General features: G+C 44.2%; 1 protein-coding gene across 1 annotated transcript in view; it reads right to left on the bottom strand.

Moving 5' to 3' along the window:
* prex2 (phosphatidylinositol-3,4,5-trisphosphate-dependent Rac exchange factor 2) overlaps positions 1–23,315 on the bottom strand; it is a 97,704-nt gene that overhangs the window by 39,083 nt on the left and 35,306 nt on the right. Inside the window, exons 9-23 of the mRNA XM_018754283.2 lie at positions 20,904–21,053; positions 20,161–20,305; positions 16,507–16,607; positions 15,940–16,043; positions 15,738–15,787; positions 12,401–12,476; positions 11,298–11,370; positions 9,952–10,094; positions 9,459–9,551; positions 7,876–8,024; positions 7,232–7,317; positions 5,286–5,422; positions 4,782–4,899; positions 3,939–4,123; positions 1,279–1,440 (exon numbers count right to left, since the gene is read on the bottom strand). Coding sequence (XP_018609799.1) covers positions 1,279–1,440; positions 3,939–4,123; positions 4,782–4,899; positions 5,286–5,422; positions 7,232–7,317; positions 7,876–8,024; positions 9,459–9,551; positions 9,952–10,094; positions 11,298–11,370; positions 12,401–12,476; positions 15,738–15,787; positions 15,940–16,043; positions 16,507–16,607; positions 20,161–20,305; positions 20,904–21,053 — 1,772 coding nt within the window. The remainder of the gene's footprint in view (positions 1–1,278; positions 1,441–3,938; positions 4,124–4,781; positions 4,900–5,285; positions 5,423–7,231; positions 7,318–7,875; positions 8,025–9,458; positions 9,552–9,951; positions 10,095–11,297; positions 11,371–12,400; positions 12,477–15,737; positions 15,788–15,939; positions 16,044–16,506; positions 16,608–20,160; positions 20,306–20,903; positions 21,054–23,315) is intronic.

The following is a 23,315-nucleotide window of genomic DNA, read 5'->3' on the forward strand; positions in this document are numbered from 1 at the left end:
ATGGCCTTACAGGTATAACCAATCAATCATACTAAGCTAATTTATACTGGGAACATGATTATTGGGTTTAGGAAAAATTTTTGACCATGCTCAGCGAGTGGACATGGCAATGAAGCAAAAAATCCCTGTAGGCTCCTCTTTGAAGTGCTAGACACAAGCAAGTGAAAGCCAACATGCTCTACTCATCAGCCCTCAATACGTACTGATATGAGGAAGGCCCTGCTCCCTGCTGATGAAGGGATATTGTCAGGCTATGGCTTAGAAGTGAGACAAACTAATTGCAGATCTACCCTCCCTGGCTCTGGCCAGCTAAGCTACTAAATGGTTTCATGTGCTCTGCATGTGATCACCCTCCCCTTCCCAAATGAGGGTCTCCTCTGCATATAGCTTGGGCCCTGGACCGTTTTTTGGGGAGTCCCACACTCTGGAATGCCATAGACAGGAAGTTACACAGCCAGTACAGGACATCCAGAATTATTTTTAGCCAGGAAAAGCAATCCAACCAGTAAAGTGCTGAACGTGACACCAATGAGAAAGAGTATACAAGCAGCAGGTCCACTTTCTCCATTGCAACTCTTTTGGTCTGTGCTGTGGTAATCCCTTATCCTGCCAAAGAGATTCCTGTTCCTATGTTGGACTGGAGGCAGGTTGGTAAATATCATGACCAAGACTGTCAAATAAGTTTGAAACATTGACTTGCCTGGCCTGTACAACAATTTACTTCTGATTCAAATAGACCTACTACATCACATTTTCTTTATTCCCCAAATTCTTTCCAGATTTTTGTTGTTAAAAAAAAAAAATTCCATAACAGGCTCATCTGGTATCAACAATTCTCAGCCCACCAGAGTACTGATATGTGGTCCTTTCAGTCAAATCCCTATAAAATCTTCACTCTTCTTTGCCACTTTGACCAATCAACAGTCACCACAGAAGAGATGTAAGTACTAGCTGAAGGAGATGGAATCCTGGCTGCTGACAACCAACAAATCACAGACAACTGACAGCCCAAAGCAGGCAACATTTTAGCAAATCAGACATACCCTGAATGATCAACTTTACCACCTGTGGAATGGCGATAATTTATTCCTCAGCACAAGACACAGCTAAGATTCAGATTTTGATCCACCTGGATTGGTAGGACAGCCACTCTGAGATTGCACACCTGCATGTCATTGTGGTTTAAGTGCACACCAGGCATTTTAGCAAACCCTGGACTTGGGAAACATGGATGATAGTAGTGAGATGAGGCCGGGATGCAGGGTGGAGCCTCCCTACCTTGCGGTAGTTGGTAACACGTCGATTAATGTGCTCCAGCCTCTCTCCGCACATGGTGGTGAACTTGGCCTGTAGGTCTTCGGGGATGACGTCAGAGCTGCCGCTCAACCGGCTGCAAGTCTGCACTAGCTGCTCGTCATTCTTCGCCAGAGCTTCCAGAATCTGCCAGGATGAGACACGCACCACATCTCCACACAGTGCATTCGCAACACTGTCTTACATTCATTTCTAGACGTGTGTCTGTGCTTGAGCAGACCTCAATGCAAAAGTATGACAATGCTGCATCCTCCGCAAGGATAGCAACCCCTGACAAACCATTCGAAGTCCAGAAAGCTTTTCCCAGAAGCTCCGTAATGTTTAGTTTGTTATATTTTGACACAGTTTAGAGTTCATCCTGGGTATGAATAGCTAAATTAAAAGAGTCAAAATCACAATGGTATGTAGGAAAAACCTTATGGACAGCTGGTAGCATAGTGGTTAGAGCTGCTGCCTCTGCACTCACAGGTTCAAATCCTACCTTTGGCTGTAGTACCCTTGAGCAAGATACACACACACACACACACACACACACACACACACACATTTTCAGAACCGCTTGTCCCATACGGGGTCACGGGGAACCGGAGCCTACCCGGTAACACAGGGCGTAAGGCCAGAGAGGGAGGGAACACACCCAGGACGGGACGCCAGTCCGTCGCAAGGCACCCCAAGCGGAACTTGAACCCCAGACCCACCGGACAGCAGGACTGTAGTCCAACCCACTGCGCCACCGCACCCCCTTGAGCAAGATACTTGCTCTAAATTACTGCAGTAAAATTGCCCAGCTGTATAAATAGGTAAATACCTTGATGTTGTAAGTTTCTTTGTGGAAAAAAACTGCAGTGAAATGAATAAATGTAAGTGTGTGTGCATGCAGGTCTGGTAAACAGCACTGGAAAAGCTGTGTGTGTCTCCATGAGAACAAGCCATAGAGAAGTGGCTCAAAGGATGTGCTGGAATTAAGACCCTGCTTCCGACTACATTGCCCGATTAAACAGGACACCATCCTTTTCCTTGAAATTTCCACCCCAAATCAGCTCACTGAGGTTCGCTGCATGTTATCTGCGTTTGGCAATTAGGATGTGAAAATTGTGTCATCTCCGGTTTCCTGCACAGAAAGGCCAGGCGGATGGGGAGAGAAAACGGCATGGGCAGCATATTCATGCCGTGGGGAAGGAGCAGGGAGAAGGATATTAAATAGAGTGGTAAACCTGGATCCAGTGAAAATGATACCCCACTGTACTGCAATGTTAGGTTTACGCTCCAAGCATAAGCTATGCTCTGATGAGGGAGGTTTACATTATTTCAACAGTTTTGTCATCATAGGGGTACACATGAGCGACATTTTATATTAACTATTTAAACAATATTCTTGGTTTAACTAAATATTTCAGTTTTGCAGGTATGAGAAGGGCGAGCTGTCTCAATTTCACCATTCTGCTTTTCGCAATGAAGCCTTTGAGATATAAATTTACTGTATTCATTGAAGAGAGGATCTTTTCTGGACTGCAGTCTTGTTCATGTTTTGACTGTCTGCAGATTTTATTTACATATGATTTTTTTTCTAATCTTCTGTGTAATTTAAGCCCACTAGCTGTGAATGGAATGTAATGGAGGGCGAGCTCTAATAACTCAAAGTTATTACGTTGTACACTGTACATAACTGCAGAAGGTGCCAGACGAAGAACACCAGATTGCAAAGCAAGTCCTTAAGGAAGAGAGGCGGTGAAAGAAAAAAAAAAAAAAAAAAAAAAAAAAAAAAATCAAATTTTCCCCAAATATGTAAGATGCTCAGATGAGCATATTGTACATCTCTGTTCTTAAATAACAAAAGACCTAAGAGACTAACATGGTATTTAACAACAAATCAGAAACAAGGCCATGTAAGCAAGGGAATTAGTCATGTAATATTCATCATTTTTCATATGGATATACTGTACAACTTGGGGAAATAAATGTAATGGTGTTATGAGTGGGGCTCCTATGCAGGTGATCATAGATTCATCTACATCTCAATCCCCCCCCATTTAAAAAAACCATATGTTCTCTGTCTGATACTGCAAGCCAATTGATTTTAATTACAGTTCAATGACTGGTGTTGATGCTTTTGTTACTGATCTGCGAGGTCCTATCGGGGATTTGTTCTTAACATTAAAGGCACAGCCAAGTGTAGACAGCTGTCAGTCAGGCGTATTCCTTGAAATTACTCAGGAAAGAACACTTTAAAAACCTGCAATCTGTTCCAAAGGACTTCCTCAGCCTGTCTTTCCCTTGCCACGGGCCAATGCTTCTACTAAATGTAGTGAGTATTTTAGCGATGTCAGTAAGAGACAAGTACAGTGGACAGCTAGGGTGTTTCGATGCTCCCGTAGGCTGTGAACATCCTCTAATACTTGAAATGGTTTAAGAAAATGAACTTCAAAATAATTATGGAAGTAAGAACTAACACTTATTTGCTGCCCAAGCCAAAAACAAAAATCTGTGCCTAAAAAAGAAATGAAAGGAAGGTTTGATGGCAATGGTGTAATCTGGAATGTTCTTTTATGTCCCCCCACTTGCTCTGACTGCGATTTCACACATTCAACCCCCCTTATTCAATGGGGAAGAGGCCGGTTGGGTACCTTGGCAGCCAGGCTGAAAAAGCCTTTAGGCTCCACCATCTTCTCCAGGACGTGGCACTTGACACCAGCCGTGCTGTCGTACTCATAGACCACCCCATAGCCCAGGTGCACGTTGTCCACCGTCAGGCTCACGTGGTCCTTCTTTCCATCAATAATGGCAATAGTGTTGAACTTGTCCATGACCTCTGAGAAAGCGTGGGAAATTGGGCTTGTTCCACCCATGAGAGAATTCACATAACCTGACAGACACTCCCAAGACACATGCACCTCACCATATCTGTCTTATTCAGCTCACCACTTACTGTATGAATGAAACTATTTCGTACACCAATTACAAAAGAACCATTGGGAAATGCAGCAAAAGCCAATGTCTGAGGGATCATTTTGCAAAATGGAGAAAATTGTCCCGTTTTCTTCATCAACTCCAAGACTGTAATTGATATTTATTTAAGCACTAGACTGACATGTGGCAGATTGCCCTGCCAGTGATGAGAAAATCCAAGTGAGCCGAGGTGCACTAAGTCAGCCAACCTTGTTTAAATGCGCTCAGTCAATAAGCCAAAACAAATCTATAAAACAGAGACATTTACTTCAGAGTGAAACAATTCTTCCCCCCATTAGTCTCAATAAATCATACCGGTGAATTAAGGTGCGATGAGCCAAACAAACACTGAACGTTTTTCATCCTAACAAACAATACATGCAGTAGCTGGAGGGAAACGGGGCATGGGCACTCCTTCCGACAGAAGACAAGTGGGGCCTTTTCACAAAGAATTGCTATTGAGACATGGGTAGACTGGGATTGATGGGGGTTTACAGCAACAGCTGGCATCCCTGCCATACCTTCCACTTTACACTCAAACACCTCCCCATTCTCCTCCACCGATGCCTTCTGGCTGGCTTTCTGGCGGTCCTCCTGGGCACTCTCGCTGTTGTTGTACACCCACTTTATTGAGTCTTGCTAAAAGGGGGAAAAACAAGCACATGGTCGTTTGGATTTTTCAGGGAATCTTGTTTTCCAAGTTAGCAGTATTGATCGCCATACAGCAGGGGGTGATCAGGAGGTTTTAGGGAGAACGTTTTCACAAAGTGTTCAAGAAGCAGCAATTGCAGTCTACCCCCTACCCTCACAACCACTTCTTACGCCTCATAAGCACAAACCCTGCTTGAAAGAGGTAATACACCGTGCAGTCTGTTTGGAAAGTACTAAATTTCAAACTTGGGCAACACACCCTCAGCAAATACCGCACTCCAGGAGCTGCTGACCAGTCAGCCAAAGATATTGAGGATCGAACCATGAACCGGCAGCATGAAGATTCAACATCCTCGCGTTGGTAATGGTCTCACCTGTGCAGGCCGGCGGTACTTCCTGCAGGCCGTAACATGCGCAATGACGCTGGCATGACTCTCCTTGCTCACATTGATCCCATTGACTTTTATGATGCACTGGCCAGGGTGCAGGCCTGCGATGGCCGCCACAGTCCCTGGAAGGAAGGAGAAGTGATGTCATCACTGGCTGGAAAGGCATTCTAGCTTATTTCCAAGACATTCTGGGACGGAGGCCCACTATCAACAGAGCATTTACAAAAGCAACATATTTGTTCCTATCTGTTGCTGTTTACCAGGGTGGCTGCAGAGAGCCCATCAATCACCTGAAAAGCAGAAATTAGGACAGTAATATTTAGATCATTTTGGTTTTGCCCAAATGCAAATGAATTCAACAATTTGCAGTGCATCAAGCAAAAAGACCACCAACGTGTACGCAGCATTTTTTCCATTAGCCTCGATAATATGTCTTCTACAATCTGTGGGGGTGGACAGAAGTTATGTGCCACACCTCTAAAATGTTCTGGATCAGCAGCTCTACTGAAAAACAGAAACAGCGCTACAAACTCGGAAACTTCTTATCTGGTGGCAATTTCGCTCTCCGGTCCAAGATGTGATTCAAAACCAAGTAGGGTTTCAAGGTTTAAAACTATCAGGGGGGAACTGCCCTGAAGACTAAATATTTCAGTTTGTTTTCCTTATCTTCTGAATGTATGCTCAATGTGTGCTGGTTTGAACAAGTTCCAGGATGTAAACCAATATAACGACGTCTGCACCAGGGTCCTTCACGTGACTAATCAAGTTTCACGGTCTGGGGACTGAATGGAAGTCCTTGCAGAGCACTTTCCTGTAAATGTGCCATATTTGTCAGCGGAGTGAGGCCGAGCCAATCAGAAAAGCAATAAGATCTCACTCCGATAACAGCTGCGGGGTTCTGACCCTTAAATACTAGAGGGTATTTAGAGCAGTCGTGACAACACAGAAGTTGGCACCACAATGGGATGGAAAAATTTATACAGTAGGTAAATATAAAACCAGTTACAAATTGCACTAGCGCTGGGAAAAACAATCAATACGAGGCATTGTTTGGGTTATTTCAATGCATCAATGACATGAAGTAAAAAAAAAAAAAAAAAAAACAAAAACTAATTTAAAGAGAGCCTCAAAATCCTGGTATTTGGAGGACGTAATCCAATTCCAGTACACATTAAAGATCAGCGGTCACTTGATGGCAGCCATGATTAAGTGACCCCTATAGAAAGTCACCATAAGGGGGAGAGGATGAGTGGGAATCTGAGCCCCCCTCCCACTGAGGCCCCCAATGGGGTGTATGCTCTAGCTGGCCCTTGACCACCTCTGCCTCCGTGGGGGGTTGAACAGCTCCATCGAGTGAATTCGCAGTATTTGAAGATGTCGGAATTGGTAAAAAGCAGCAGGCCACTCGGGTTATTGATGGGCGTGTCTCGCTTGTTGCCACAGCGGGACGCTACGATTTGAAAGCTAGGATGCTTGAACACAGTACAGGTATGCGTGGCCATGCTCTTACCTGCCAGAAATATTTCAGGCTTTAATTCATTTTGTGACTTTTGTAAATTAAATTTTTGACACACTAAAAGGTTACTTTAACATCACTATTATATCACCATTTTCCAACTGTTCAAGTAAAATGGTACCAGTCAGAGGACCCCATGCGACAGGGCATTGTCCCCCATTTGCCCAGTTAGTAGACAAGTGCACTTAGTGGCAGTTTTTTGGTCCCTAACCTTAATTTCCACCAAACAAAGGCTGTATATGGTCCCTTCACGCTGCAATGCTGCTGATGAAACAATGTCACAGAACAAGAGGAACAACTGCTGGGCCAGATTTACTGCTCTGTGGTTGCTGGTCCACCTTGTTAGCAGTAGGCAAGGTGTACTGCACAAATGCATTGTGGGCAATAAAAGTCCTCGCAATTCGAGAATCCTCACCCCTGCCAACTGCATGCACCACAGATGGGCCGAAGCCCCGGATCTGGAAGCCCAGGCCATCTGCTGAGTCCGGGATCTTCACCGTCCTGCCAGAACAAGGGAGGGAAGGACACAGGCCTCAGAAATAGATGTAGTCATCACACAGATTCTGACTGGTCCACACCAAGATACACTTCTGGAAAGGTATTTCTCCTTGGGCAAACCAGTAAGTAGCCAGTGTGTGTGTGTGTGTGTGTGTGTGTGTGTGTGTTCGCAACTTCAAAGCCTTGTCTGATTAACAAACTTCCAGAATGTGGGAAAGCCAGCAGCACCTTCCGCTTCCTCCAGATGGAATACACGCAGGCTCAGCTACAGTCTTTTACTTGCGGCACCTGTGAAAACTGAAACAGAAGTACTGCTGCAAAGCAGTCGGTGCCATTCCTGACCTCCTTCTCCAAAAACCTGGCATGAAACAATAGGGAAAGGAGGTGGACTGAGGTGTGCGTGTGTGTCCTTGAACGAGGAACAGGACGGAACAGGAGTGGTCTGGAACAGGCGTTACAAAAGCTTACGTAAAGCAGTGTAGGGAAGGGCACTGGAATCCGGCGAGCGCGCGCACACACACACACACGCACACACACACACTCGAGTGACCTCACACTCACTCTCTGGGCTTGGTGCTGACCAGAACCCTCAGAGGACCACCGCTGTTGAAGCATTGCCTCAGGAAGCAGTCCACTTCCTGGAAGGGACGCAGGAAGACAAGGTCCCCGTTGACAGCAAACACCTTCTTCCCCACCTCAAGCCCAGCCATCTGCAGTGAGCAAACAGAGAAACGGATACACATAATAAACACAAAATAATAATATGCCTGCAGTATCCTAACTTCTTGTGCCCTAAATAGCACAACAGTAATTCACTATTTGCTATTCCACAGTATTTTACAGCACAGTCTGTACCAGCTTCACATAATATGAAGCTAAATTTTCCTTCAAGTGCTTTGGCAACTCAATCATTGTTATGTAAATAATTCTTATTTGAATTTGAAATGGAGAGGAAAAAAAACTTGCACTCCTTCAGAGGTTGTGGAACTATGGCACAAGAAGGGTACAAATCGAATACGAATAGCTTCCTGCGTGTGAGGATGGTTGGCTTGTGACAAACAAGACGCTGAACGAAGGCTGTGCTGGTCAAGACCTTGTGTGACTGTCTATTATTTCTCGGAAATGGTGTAAAACGGATATGAAAAAAATGGATTGTGCATGAGAGCGGGGATGTGCATGGGCACAACTGCTCCACCTCGAACTGAGAAGTAAAATCTGCAGGGTCACCTCCTGTTCCTCTTAAAACTAAAGTACAGGTGGTCTCCAATTTACAATGGTTTGACTTGCGATTTTTTTCGACTTCACGATAGTGAGCTGGCAATAGACATTCAGTAGAAACCATACTTAGAATTTCGATTTTTTCCCGGGCAAGCGATATGCAGAGCGATACTCTTTCGCGATGCTGGGCAGGTGCGTATTAGGTGCGTTAAATGCATTTTCGACTTACGATATTTTTGACTTTTGATGGGTTTTGGGGAACATAACCCCATCGTAAATTGGAGCCCACCTGTAGTGCTCGCAGATCCCTCAGCACCCCTCTTCTCGACATTAGCATTGATTATGAGATGTCAATGGTGGAACACTGGTCACACACTCTCGTTGCCATTCCGAAGGCATCGGCCTGCATGTGGGTCCAGGCAAATCCGGGTTCTGAATGACGAATACCCTACTTCTCTTTGTGATTTGTTTAAGCAGTTTTTCACTAAGGTCATTGTTTTGAAAATCTTTAATCCTTAGTTCTATCTAACTGTATTTTTATAAAAGATACAGCAGGTACAAAGAAAAACTAAATGTATTTTTTAACTACATCTAAAATATACGGCTTCATTCTGAAGATGATGAGTAGCAGGAAGAGAAGGACTACAGATGCATGTTCTTCACAGGCTCACTAACGTTCCATCAACCTCTCAAACAAGGGGAGCAGATTTGATGTCCAGGAACTGTCGTTTCAGCAAATGAGATCAACCCAAGAATATTGCATGCAAGAGTGCGGGCCAACACATCAGTCACAGGTCTTTATGTTCACACGAAGTCTTGGAAATGGATTGGGGATGGATAGTGAGGGAGGAGACTTTGCTTTACTCTGGCTAAAAACCTTACAGATCACCACATTTCACAGACCACCAGTCCTAGTGTAGGGTTACCTCTGCACCAGAGCCCTTCTCCACAGACTTGACAATGGGCACCCGGTTCCTTTCCTCTAGGGTGAAGCCATAGCCTCCATCACTGGGCCAAACCTGTGATGGAGCAGAAGGGGCCGATGAACATTGCGCACACACAACATGGAACTCCCAGAGGACATGCATGTCTAACGTCATAGCATACTATTCCCTGGACCAAAAAGCACCATTATGTCATGTCATATTAGCTCATGTTTCACAATTTCTAACTTAATTTCTTACTTTTCTACTGTCACAGTCTGTTTTGGATTTCGTCTAAACCAGCATACGTTTAATTTGTGGTCAGATCACTCAAACACGCTGGAAAAATACATTTAATGTCAAGATAAAAGACTTTGTCTAGGGTTAGGAGGGTGTTGGAGGGGGTCATTCACAGTCATACAACAGACCACTCCTGACAAGTCCAAGATGTGAGCTGTTTGAGCCCCTGTGTGCACCATGTGAGTATGGGCCTCACCAGCAGGGACTTAGTGATGACGTTCTCCACAATCCTCAGGTCATGTTTCATGGGCTTGTGCTTAGTGTTGGAGCCCTCCATCTCCTCATCAGCAAAGAAGCGGAACAGAAGGGGCTCGTCCTTGAATTCGCTCTTCTCCAGCACTGTCAGGGGAAGTTGCATAGGAATGGGTCTCTCTCCCCTGCATAGCAGCTCCAAGATTTGCGGTTAAATTCAAGGCATCGCTGCTTCACCTGATGTTTCCAGGCTCTTGGATTGTATAAATTGTTTCGGATCGTTTTAATGGTTTCTGCTGAACTCTTCAAACATTTTTTTTTTTTTACAAATAAAGTGTGCCCTTTTGTCATTCTAATGCAGAGCTTATAGTGATAAAAGAAGGGTATCAATATTCTACATGGGGTACCGAACTTGGGATTTGAAGATGTCGCAAATGGAAACCTTGAATGCATTACTGCTCCGAGATGAAAGTGTGGGTTTGCACGGAGGTCTTGTTTTATTCTTAGACAGAGAAGACCAGGCATTAGCAGGGGTCTTGCAGGCGTGGGACACTAGTCAGAACCTGGTCAGGATTTACATTTGTCTCCACGGTAACTAGAGGACTAAACCAAGTCTCTTTGCTTTGAAGTAAAAGAAAACACCCTGGGAAAAAAAAAACCCAAGATTCTTCAAAATGTTCCAACATTTCTCATTGGCATGCCTAAGACTATTCCCATAGTTTTAATGTCCATGTAAGTAAAAAAAAATGAATCAAAATAAGCACTGAAAATCATGTTGAGGACAGGAAATTAGAGTGTAGTTGTTACAGCAATTACAGTCTACACATTTCTCTGCGATTTACTGTGCGTGAAACTAAATTGCGGCCGGTTGGATCTGTTATATCATAAGTATAATTTGAGACGTGGCACCAACATGCATGATGTGGACTCTGGCGTACATACAAAAGGCTCTTAAAAGACTGTAGAATACTACAAACAACTAGTAACCATGACAACTGGCCTTTCTCACTTAGACTGACAAACATCCATTTGTCAGCTCTGGTCGAGCCGGACACAAACCATGAACAGCTTTGGGCTGATCTCACACTTGGTCCATAAACAAAACACTGCCATGCTAATGCCCGGTTCATTCAACAGCACCGTTTGACACGATACTTGCTGCAATAACCCTCAGATCAAAAAGTTGTCAAACTGACTCTGCTTTAATTTAAACATGGAACAAGGCACTGATTTCAAGGACTGAAAATGACTGAGAACGTATTATGTCATTTACGGATGGGATCACGCAAATCACCATTATGCTAAATGTTCACACCTGGACCAGCCTCATATATGTTAGGGTTGTCTTACCATGGTGCATGAATCCATTGTCACAGAGCTCCACCCCCAGAATGAGGGCCTCCTCTCTTGTCCGGCAGTCGCCCTTGAAAAGGGAACAGAGGGTGTAAGTGGCCGTGCAATAACGAGGCATCGAATATAGAACCGCGGCAACATGTTTGCACCTTCCCCTACCCTGGCTGACACACAGAGGCAAGAACGGCCCTGCAGCTGTGCCTCATAAACAATGCATAAACACATCAAAAGTGCAGTTTGGGAAGCACAGGCTGAAAGCTAATTCTGCCAGACAAGAAAATCTATTTTTGTTTTGTTGCTTCATCAGAATTTCTTCAAAACCACTAACAATGGAAACCTTCCATAGTGCTAGGGGTTATATTTGAGAAATTCAGGTTCCATTCAGGTTCGCTGTGTGGCGGGTCTGGGGTTCGAGTCCCGCTTGGGGTGCCTTGCGACAGACTGGCGTCCCGTCCTGGGTGTGTCCCCTCCCCCATTGACCATGCACCCTGTGTTGCCAGGTAAGGCTCCGGCTCGCCGCGACCCCATTTGGGACAAGTGGCTGTTGACAGTGTGCATGAGGCTCCTCAAGAGTACTATCACAGGGCAGGGGTTTAAACCTACAAGATTCAGATTATACTTCCAAGTGGATAACCACTATGCAACCTTTTGTCCCTCTTAGCTTGCTGCATATAAAAATTTTACCATGGCCACATAGTTTATCAGAGAGAGGGAGGATACAGATGTGTGAGGATATTATTCCCGTTAAACAGTGGCATTAAACCCCTTAACATCATCTTCTTTATTAATCTCAATCAATCCCTAAAGGCCGGTCCTGTAAGAAAATAAAACTCAGGAATTAAAGCAAAAAAAGGTTTTGTTTTCCTTTCCCCTTTACTTGGCAATTTCGGAGTGGCGGCTGGTTTGTGCTTTTATTGTTTCAATCTGTTTCCTCTTGCGCACAGCTGAAGTGACCAGCTTGTTTCAGAAAACAGGCTCTTCCTTTATTTGCCTTTAATTTTTCTTCATTTCCCATGGAGGAAATATGTTTCCAATAGGCACACATGCCAAGGATTCGTAACGAGGACCGGCAGACCGGGGGGGTGCCGAACAAGGCTTACCTGTGCGATCAGCCAGTCGATGAGCTTGTTCGCCATCACGACCGATTTATACGTTCTGAGATGGTAGTCTTTATCCCTGGAGACAAACGGACAGGAAGTGAAGTCGAGGATGCGAGGGGTGATCTACGACCTTTGTCTGCTAAGACACGGCCCTCCAGACACCTGCTGAAGTGGACTGACGAGACACCCCCTGCTGAGTTCCCGGCAGGATGGATATAAATCATTACCGGTGATAAAAAGCAAACGCGTGTAAAATTCCAGAAGCATGAATGGCACCAATATAGACGTTGGTATTCTGCGTATTTGGATGTGTTTGTACATGTACGCCAACGAGCATGCTAAGGTACATACACATGTTTTGGTGAACACAGTTTACTGCTAAGGCGTTCAATAAGTAAAGAAAAATATACGTTAAAAGTCTCACGTTAACTTTTTCCTTTTTTGTAAGATCTCAAAGCAGGAAAACAGCTAGTTTGCCAAAATTGTACGTGCGTGTAGATCTTTCAACGCTTCTTCCCGTTGCAAAAGAATGCCTTCCTGAGAGATACACACACAGACACGCAGTCCACATATCAAACGCAAAGACCCAGCAGATGTGCTGCTTCCAGTGAGTTTAATGGGGCTTTGTGCTTTCCAAGTACATTGCCATGAATTCTGCCAACACCACCCAGCGTCCGTTAATGTAAATGGCACGGAGGCACCGAGTTATGCACCGATACGTTGAAAGGAAAGGTACCGAGGAAGCAACTTCAGCAGAAAATATAAAGCCTTAGATATAATTGATGGGAAATGTTTTATTCATTTCTATTTTCAAGCTCTGAAATGAATGTTATCCAGTGTTAGAAAATGCATGAAGAATTCCTCACCAATGCCAATAGTAATGTAATATGACAATTCTAAAAGCGCACCCTTCGCAAGTTAGAAACGACCATGATTGGTCTGAAGAGTTAGGGGCGATGACATTCACAGCCCACTTTAAAAGTGACCCCGTAGACTTACGGCGCCTGTTAGCAGGCAGATCGCTACCTTTATTGCCTTGTTATCATGGATAAGAATTCCAAACAGAGGTGACAGACAAAATGAACCTTTAAGTGAAGCCTCATAAAGCGCCTTATTGGGTAGGGGCGAGGGTAGAGCTGGAATTCCGTAGGATGAAAAAATGCTAGTGTTAGACTAACAATCTTACTGCACATTGTCTGAAAGGATTCTATAAACAGCCTATTATACAAACATTTTAAAAAATGACACAGGCAGCCACTTTTTTTCTTAGTGAATAAAGCGCAACACGATAGCAGCCAGTCCGCAAGCTCACTAAAGCGAGTGTATGTCACAGACGGAGCACGGCTGAGGTAAATCCTTTATATAGCTGGATGCCAGGGGCTGGGGGACGAAAGCTGGGAGCCAGGGGTGAGGACGGCTATGAGCTCAGACAGGAGGTTTTATCTGTTAGACCTCTGTACTACCGCACAGTTCTGTGGCCAGACCCTCTTGTGCCTTTGCCAAGCTCCTGGAATTTACTATGAAATGGAGTGGTCATTTTCCCATGAAGGCAGGGGCTCCCTGGGGGGTGCACGCTGAGTTGGGGCAGGAGCGATGGGGGATTGGGGAGTTGGGGGCGGGGGTGCAGCAGCCCACACTCTTGCAGATCACACAGGAACAGACCGGGGGCGTCAGCATTCATCTCCAAATAACACAAAGAAAGGGAATACACTGATCAACAGTACTGATCAACTCATCCTCGACACAAAGTTTTGAAAGTTCTCTTTTATTTTTATTTCTCTGGCTCAAAATATTAGATAAGAACTTTAAGTGTCACCTAATTCGACCCAGAACATCAAATACAGGAGAGACGCATTTACTATCAAGGTTGCTGTAGGTTTGAACGGCACATGGCTGCCCCTGCCAGTCTGGGGTGGAGGCGGGTTTGTATTGACAGACCATAGCGGCTGTCAGAGTGAAAAATGAGGAGTAAACAGAAGCTCACCAGGCGGCCATCTGCCCATAGTACACATGCCACGGTCTGCCTTGCAGGTCCTGAAGAAAGGTCACCAGTGCACGGCCAACTGCGAGGCCATTACTGTCACCCTCAGCTCAGGCTGCAGAGTCACATCGACACGCCGCTCTTCCGCAGAGGCTTGCCGTTTCGTTAATGTGTGACAGATGAGGCCGCATCTTAGCACGCGGAAACACACTGCAAAATTCCCACGATTCGACAGCGTGAGCAGAACTGGAGTTTTCTTGCGTGAGGAGACCCCCCCCAACCACCTCCGCCTACCCTTGCATTCAGGAAATTCCACTTCATTAGACTAGAATTGGCAGCACCAATTAGAGAAACTTCAATCTTCAGCCCAGAATCCCATTGTGCTTAACCCAGAAGACTTTAAGTTTTCATGGTACACACAGTCCAAGCACACATACAAACCCGTAGGTAAAAATGCAAACAAACATGCACTCACGCACAGCTCAGTTGGGATTTTTGCCTGGCTGTTAGACCTAAACAGCCAAGAGGATGAAGGCACACACCATGTGGGGGACTCTTTGGATCTCATCCCAGTTCCTGAACCTCAACTCTGAGATCCACCAACAACTGAGCACCTCTTTCCAGCAGTCTCTCACTCCACTCTGTTCCCTGGTGCCCCACAGGGAAGCATGCCTCCTAAGAACCGTGTTCGGTTCATTTACCCCAGTAGATGTTTCCAAATTCACACCTGTTTCACATCTCCAATTCATATGCCCCAGCTGCCATTTTCGCATGCCCCTGAAAGCAGCTGGAACAACGGGTCAGCGTTTTCCACATCTGCAATCTTAAATGGCACGCGCATGCAACTCAAACCAGAAGAGCTCAAAAGCGAGCAAATTCGAGCTCTAAAAAAACACCTTCCTGGGTGCAGCCGTTGTGCTCGCATCCCATTCTCTATGCCTGCTGCTTCCCACTGCCTTCTGGAAGTCTTCCTGCCAGGGCACCCTCCCCCATCTGTTTGACATTTCAACCCAGGCAACAGGAAACGGGAGCAAGTCCCAATAAGACATTCTGTTTGAGGGCTGCCAACTTCACAAGGTCCAGGGTGTTAAGGACACGCCTGTCTTCTGTCCATCTGCGACTCCAAATGGAAACAAAACCTATGAAAACAGTGCCATCCTACTGCTGTGTCAAGTTCCAAAGAGTTTGTGTTCTCAAAACAAACCCTGGCACTTTGAAAAAGGGTTTTGCCACTTCTCCGCTGGTCCTATTTATAGCAGGGAGGAGCTGGCACAGAAAGTGGCGGGGCCGCTGAAGCCGCTAATGATGTGAGAAGAGACTAACTTAATGAGGTGGAAACGTAAATCCATCCCTTACCTGATCACGGGTGTGAACAAACTGTGCAGTCGACAGAAGAGCCTGACACCCTGGGGATGAGAGAGCCAGTTCATCAGAAGATAGTCACACGTGCCCGAGGAAGATGACTCACAACCCTTTCTTCCAAAGATTATGTCTCAAAGACAGCATAGACAGAGATTACTGCCAACGTACAAACGTATGTATGAGCAGCAGATGTTACCTTGGAGATGACATCTTGCATGTCGCTCCTAGGGTGGTAGGTTCCATCATCGTAGCGGAACCTGTACAGCACAGGCTCTGGCTTAAACTGGTGCTTGTCTGTAACTGGGGAAGGGTTGAGAGAGAAAGCACAGTGGTATCAGGTAGAAAAAGAATACTAAATAATCACTCTTTTGTCAGCCATTGGTGAACACGTGCAGTTAAGATGACATATAATTCCAGGGTCCGTCCACTGCTGCAGATCAAAAGTCAGCACTTGGCAATCTTTTGCCCTCCTAGACACTCAACATCTTTATCACAATTCCAAATGGACCCCAGTGAGATTTGTGCTATTTATGTGGAATTTGATTTGAGGTTCTTCAGCATCCAGATTTCTGTGCAGCAGGCAGCTTTAAACTCAAAACCCTTTCTCAATCATAAGGAAGCAGTTGAGCAGGTCCTGTGTGGAAGCTTTGGAACAATTAGTCAGATTCCCTTTTACGTTTCCTATACAATGTCAAGGGTAAAATGGAGCAGGTAGAGCTGGGCCAAGGGGAGCCACGGGTCACTGGAATTGGAGCAGATTTACCGTGATGAATGATCCCATTCTCCAGCAAGGCTTGACCCAGGTGCACACCTTCTTCTGGATTGTCTGTCTCCCCAATCTCCATCAGCCAGGACACAAACTCACTGTGTATTAACGCAAGCATGAAAGAAATATCACTGCCCAAACACTACAACAATCAGCATTATTTTGAGTAAACAGTTGCCCCATTTATACTCTGAAAAAAAAAACCAGCAGTTTGTAGCAAAAGGACCAATACACAGGATGTTTTATAATGGCTTGCGAACCTCTCCAACTTTGTCATTCCAAATGTAAGTTTGTGGTTTCGGTCCAAGACGGATGCATAAGTAGCACCTTGAAAAAAGGAAGCCCAGCATGATGGAGGTCATCGTAGTCAAAACTGCAGCCTCCACACTCAAAGCCAAAGGAAACACAAATCCTTCCAAATGGCCTTCCGGAGTTTGCACAGTGGGACAGAAAAGTCCCCTACATGTTCCCCTCTCCTCGGAGAGTTACCCACACCACCTGACTCAGCTCTGCCCTCACCAGAGCACCTCTCAAACTCCCCAGCTGTGGTCACAGCTTCTATCTCTCAGCCACAGGTTGAAAGGTCATGGGTGCAAGTCCAGAGAACATTTTGGATCCAGAGCTCTCTTAGTCATTTGTCTTGCGGGGGCAGGTTACGTAATGAAGCGCAATGTGCGACAGTCTCAAACCGTTTCCCACAATCACTTAGGAAGGACGTGATGCGATATTGGAAAGCTCTTACAAGCGCTCCAGTCTTGTTTACTGGCACAGTAAACGCAAAATGCCAGAAATGAAAAAAACTGCACGCACGTCTCACAGGCCCAAGGTTTGCTTCTGCGAAGGAGTTCCACATATGATAGCTAAACCAATAAAATTGATATTTTCACAATTTTCTGACAATGGGAATCTGAATGACGGGCATGCTGTCATGAAACACAAGACACAATGTTAAATTAGATTAAGATATTTCTTGATTTGCAAACTTTGGTTATGCAAAACAAGTGACCTATAAACAGACTGATATCATTCTTTGCTTCTAGATTGTTATGTATTAATGGTAGCTGAGAATTGCAACCGAATGAGACCTTAAGTTTCAGGTTTCAAAGCAGGCCATAGGAAATCCCAGAGCAGAACGACATCAGTTTTGAGTCTTCACATCAGACCACTAATAACAGAGCCCAAGTTAAAGGCCTGCCTAATAAAGACGCAAAAATAGCGATTCACTTGAAAAGCATTCGGTACAAAGGACAGCCTTAGAAAAGCCCATGTTGTATAAGCTACGAGAACAAAGGACCCAGTCGACGGCCTTGTGGTTTTAATCAGAGGAATATCTTTTCGATTCCCTAGGAACTGTGTGTGTGTATACGTTACAAGCCTTGGGATGATGGTTAAAGGCGACCAGTGCTGTTCTGGGTGCAGTCGGAGAATAACGTTCGTCTACCAGAATAGCGATGCCACAGAGCACCATCAGGTTCTTGACTGCATACTCTCCCTCCATATGGACTCCCCAGACACAAGCCATGTGGTCATTCCCAGGCCTCGCTTGTTCCCTTTAATTCATTTAGCTGACCGAGGCATTCCTCAAACGTGGTGCTCAGGATCCCACGTTGTCTGGAGAGAGAAAAAGAGAAAAGTGCTTTCTCGATGCCAAAAACCCCCTATACGGTCCAGTGTAGCCACAGCTATGCTAGTCTGAGATTGAAGCCTTCTCTCTTGGACTTTTTAAGGGTAGCAACACAAACCACCATAGTTTTGTCTCTAGGTAGTGGCCCTTCTTACAGAAGAAACTTCAAAGTTAGATGCTGGAGTACTTTGGACACGGATCTACCCACTGACGTGGCAAGAATGCACTCATGAAAAGCAAGGCTGTCCTAGTCAGTAATACTGGACAATCTATCCAGAACGAGGGCATATACCTCTAACAACATCAAACACAAGCGATCTCTGAATAAAGCTGTTAAAAGACAACAAAGAGGCCGCATGAATTTCTGCTAGGCAAAAGCAGAGATTACGATGCCAAGAGAAGGCTAACGAAAAAGCACCAGTTAGGACGGGACTGAAAAAGCTTTCGCAACAAAACAGTGAAGAGCGTGCCTTATTTACATCTCACATCAGGAAGGGAATGAAGACAGGTAAACAGGCCAATGTCTAGACTTATTTAAACAACGTCCTAAGAATTTCCTTAAACCAAAGATTTACCTGCAAACATTAAAAAGTAACAGAAACAAACCCAAACTATTCAGCATACTGTCTGAGCAGTTTTTATACACTTTCATACCTCTATAAAGTCTCTGAAAATGTAATGGCCTGGCAGTTAGTTCCTTCTCCAGTTTCTTTCTGCATAGCCTGGCCAAATTCAATTTTATAACACAGAAGACATTCGATCAACTTACAACGTATAGACACACTGACTCATCCCACCATTCAGGGACATCGGTGATTTATGACTGTATTCAAAGGGTGGAGGGTGCCATGATACTCCAGTGACAAACTTGAAACAAGTTTTATAAATAAATCCCGGGTTTTATTTCCCTGCGACTAAATGGAAGAAGGGCACACTCCTAATCATTCTCCAGAGGAAGAACAGAACAGAGACTTTTCTTCTTTAGAAGCTTGAATGGCTTTCAAGGTGAAGGGAGAGGGGACGACAGGGCTAATCCCACTGAGCAGGCAATCATTTGTCATTAATAACTTGTGTTATAAAGGAAAGTATTAAATAGTCCAATATAAATATGGACAGAAACAATTCACACCTTATGTCAAGTTTTTAAAAAATGGCAGACACATAAAGGCCATAATACAAGCTGGAATCCATTGATGATATTATCCCACAGACAGACTTCTGCCAAAAGTTCAGAGACACTCATCATTGTGAGCGCACTCATTAAGTGCCTTCATTATTCACACAGTCTTACACAGTACTTCATAAGTATTTTCCACATGATAATTTTAACACAAAACCAAATTCCAGAGCTCCTTTTTTCATTCTGTCATTAACAACGAGCAAAGCAGAATTATCTCAGATTTCTTGCGTTAATGCTGTATCCTAACTTTATGGAATACAAGGTTTAAAAATGTATTTGTTTAGCTGATGCTTTCCTCCAAGGCAACTTACAACGTTAAGGTTACAATCTTTTACCCATTCATACAGCTGGGTAATTTTACTGGAACAATTTAGGGTAAGTACCTTGCTCAAGAGTACTACTGCCACAGGTGAGGATCAAACCTGTGACCTTTGGATCCAAAAGCAGTACACAACTAGTTGCCCCCATGGCATGTAAAGACCTTGCAATAACGTGTTGCCATGACCCGGATTCGGATCAGAGCACTGACCCATATCCTGTTTTTTGTAAACAAAGTGAACAGTAGTTGGAAATGTAAGGATCATTTACATTTAGCTGACACTTTTCTCCAAAGCAACTTACAATGTTAAGATTACACTTAGTACAAACTTACAATTATTTACCCAGTCATACAGCTGGTTAATTTTACTGGAACAATTTAGGGTAAGCACCTTGCTCAAGGGTACTACAGCCAGAGGTGGGGATCAAACCTGTGACCTTTGGAGAAACAGAAAGTAGTACTAACCACGACCCTACTACCTGTCCCTTGCTTAGTCCTTTAGTGTCCATTAGCATTACAAAATCTTACCTCCCAAGAAAGCACTTGGGGAAGGTTGTGAGCTTGCGTTTCCTGTCTTTGATGAGGTGACCTTGGGCAGTCATCATGTTGTAGAGCTTTTCTCCTTTTTCCGACACCATAACCCAGGTGTCCTGCTCCATTCCCAATCTCAGCGCTGGAGAAATAGAAGCAAAGAGGTCATAGGTTAGAGAGACCCAGCTGTGGTCATTTGAACTCTTGATTGGACCCTCACATCTTATTCCAAACAGGTTTTAAAGTAATATGTTTTTTGATAACTTGTTTTCCATTAAATGCTAGACAGGAAGTCACAAAAACAATACAGATAACCCTTTCTCACTTTTCACAATACAGGTTCAAAAAACAAGACATCAGCCCACATGACCCTGTCTCTAAAATGACCAACACCCTAGCATTTCTTACAAAAGCAGACAAAGAACCTTCTTGCATAAAAATAGAGAAGTCCCATGATAAAAACTCATAAAGATATCCAATACCAAAAGAAAACATTCCGCAGAGCTTTTATTCTTTACAAGGAAAAAAATGTCAAATATTTTTCAAAATGACAAAAAGGTTGCCTATCTTCCTGTGTCATGAGACTTGAGCATTATGTTCTAATATAATGGAGATGAACAGCCCAACGATAATGGCTTTCACGGCTGTTCGCTAATTGCTTAGCACATCTCACCTTCAGATTAATTGATCACGACGTGACTAATGGAGGGAGGTTTGAGTTTGTCCCTCATGCTACTCACTTTTCCTCCTTTCACGTTCCTTCAGGATGGCCTCCAGCCACTCCTGCTTCTCCTCCGGCGTCTTCGCCATGCAGACAAACCATTTGTTCTTCGCTGTGTTGTGGATCTTCCATCCGTTGTTCACAATGTTCCCGCTGCTGTGGTAGTCAGCTGTAGCACAGGGGGAAAAAAAATCAGAACAATTATTTGTTACACCAGCTTTCGTACCGCAGTGAACTGACAACAATATACATCTGACTTCCTTCAATTTTGTGCGGTTTACAACACAGATCCACATGTTTGCTATCCTTCTGTTAGTTTGCTTCAGCCTTTTGTACCTGCTTTGTTTCTAAAAAACACAAACGATCGGGTGACTGTAATTTCAAGTGAACGCTTTGAAAACAAAGTAAAAAACATGTTTAGAAAAAAAGAATCAAAATTGAAACATAAAAATTCACAAAACTCTATTATTAAATTGAAAGATTTGTTGATTACTATAATTACTGCACAAGACAGCTGTAACTTTAAAAGAAACAAGCTGAAATACATTAACGGAGCACAATGTTAGAGGCATTTTCTAAATTTTGAAAAGAAGCCAAACAAAGAAATCTTGGAATAAGAAAAAGAGAGACAATGAGTAAAAGTAGACAGCTGTGAAAATGTGGCTCCAGTTTGATTTGTGAAATGTTGCATTTTTAGGTTCACTAAAAGTAATGTAATTCCAGCATTTTAAACAATTAGGTGGATTCGTGTACAGTGTACAACAAGTAAACGGTCAAAGCAAAATAATTCTGGTGTACGAAAGGTATTATATTAAAACCACAGGACTGCGGCTGTCCCGTCCTCTCTATTATTCTGCTGCATGTCTCTGATCATTTCTTCATTTCCTTCCAGTCCCTCCAGCCCTGAATCAGTACTAACCCCTCTCCTGCTTCTGCACTCATTGTCACCTTCCGCTGCAACCTAAAATCTCTCACCCTCCTGCCACTCCTCTGCCACACTATCCTCTCTCCCTTCTGCTGCACAATTATCAGAGCTGTACCCAGACAATGCTACCAGTGTTTTTCTCTCTGCCCTATCCTCCTCTCTATACTCTCTCTGTCCCCTAACTTCCAGACGAGCACGCCCCAGTTCAACCCCATGGCTGTCTGAAGTACTACGTGCCAACGGGACCAAGCTCCGGGCTGAAGAGTGACGATGGCGAAAATCAAAGACTCGCTCGGACCTGGATGTTTACAAGGATCTCTCAGCGACGTTCCGTTCTGCTGTCTCTCCAGCTAAAACCACCTTCATCCATAACAAACTGCAGTCTGCAATTAACAAACCACACAGACTCTACGCCACCTTCTCTGCCCTCCTCCTGCTCCTCCTCCCTCTTCTCTCACTGCTGATGATTTTGCTTTGTGTTGTATCTCCTCTGCGCCTCTCTGCATTGGCTTCCTTTAGTTGCCCGGATAAAATTCAAGACTCTGGTTATGGCCTACAAGAGCATCAATGGAACTGCCCCCCAATATCTACAAGACCTGATCATTCGCTACACACCAACAGACTGCTACACTCCTCCATCTCTATCCACTTGGTGGTCTCATGCACAGAAGGTCCAAAATCAAAAGCACAAAGGTTTTCGGTTTTGGCTCGGATATGGGGGAATGACCTCTGTCTCTCACTCATAACTGCTGAATCTCTCATGGAATTTAACAAGAGTTTTTAAATTCACCTCTTTCGGACTCACCTCTCCCACGATCTCTTAAGTGCAAGTTAATGTGTAAATGTTCATGCTCTGTAATTTTGTGATAACTGTTGAATAACAGATAAACCTTCATGCAGCTACTCATCTGATGTAAATGTTTGTTACAATTTTGTGATTACAGATTGCCCATTAATGCAGCTACGTATGCTCTTTTACCACCTTTATCCTCCTAGTAGCTCCTTTATCCAGCTACTCATGTGATGTACATTGGTTTACATAGTGGAATGTGACCAATCAACTGCGCTTTACAGTCACGTCTCCATTCTAAGCCTATCTTTCTGTTGATGTAATGCCCTCATTATATTTTTTGTGAGATGTGTGTCGCTTTGAAGAAAAGCATCTGCTAAATGAATAAATTTAAATGTAACTGCAGATCACAGGCTTTAGTTTGTTGGTGATAGGGTCAGAATCACTGCATTTTGAGGAGGACATTGATATCCACGATTTGTAGTATCCAGTTGAGTTACAATATTGGTGTTAGGGTAGGACACGAACCAGAGAATATGGTGGTTTTGCACAGGAGGGGACAGTGATCTTAGAAGGTCCTCGAGGAGTTTTTAACCTCTTGGTGATATATTTGAGGTCACAGCCTTTGGCATGGGAGATTAAGGATCAGTTACCACTACAGGAAATTCTCAGCAGTTGCAACAGAATGAAAGCTGTCTGAAACAAAAGAGTTTATT

The sequence above is a fragment of the Scleropages formosus genome, chromosome 9, assembly GCF_900964775.1.
Source record: "Scleropages formosus chromosome 9, fSclFor1.1, whole genome shotgun sequence".
Classification (NCBI taxonomy): domain Eukaryota; kingdom Metazoa; phylum Chordata; class Actinopteri; order Osteoglossiformes; family Osteoglossidae; genus Scleropages; species Scleropages formosus.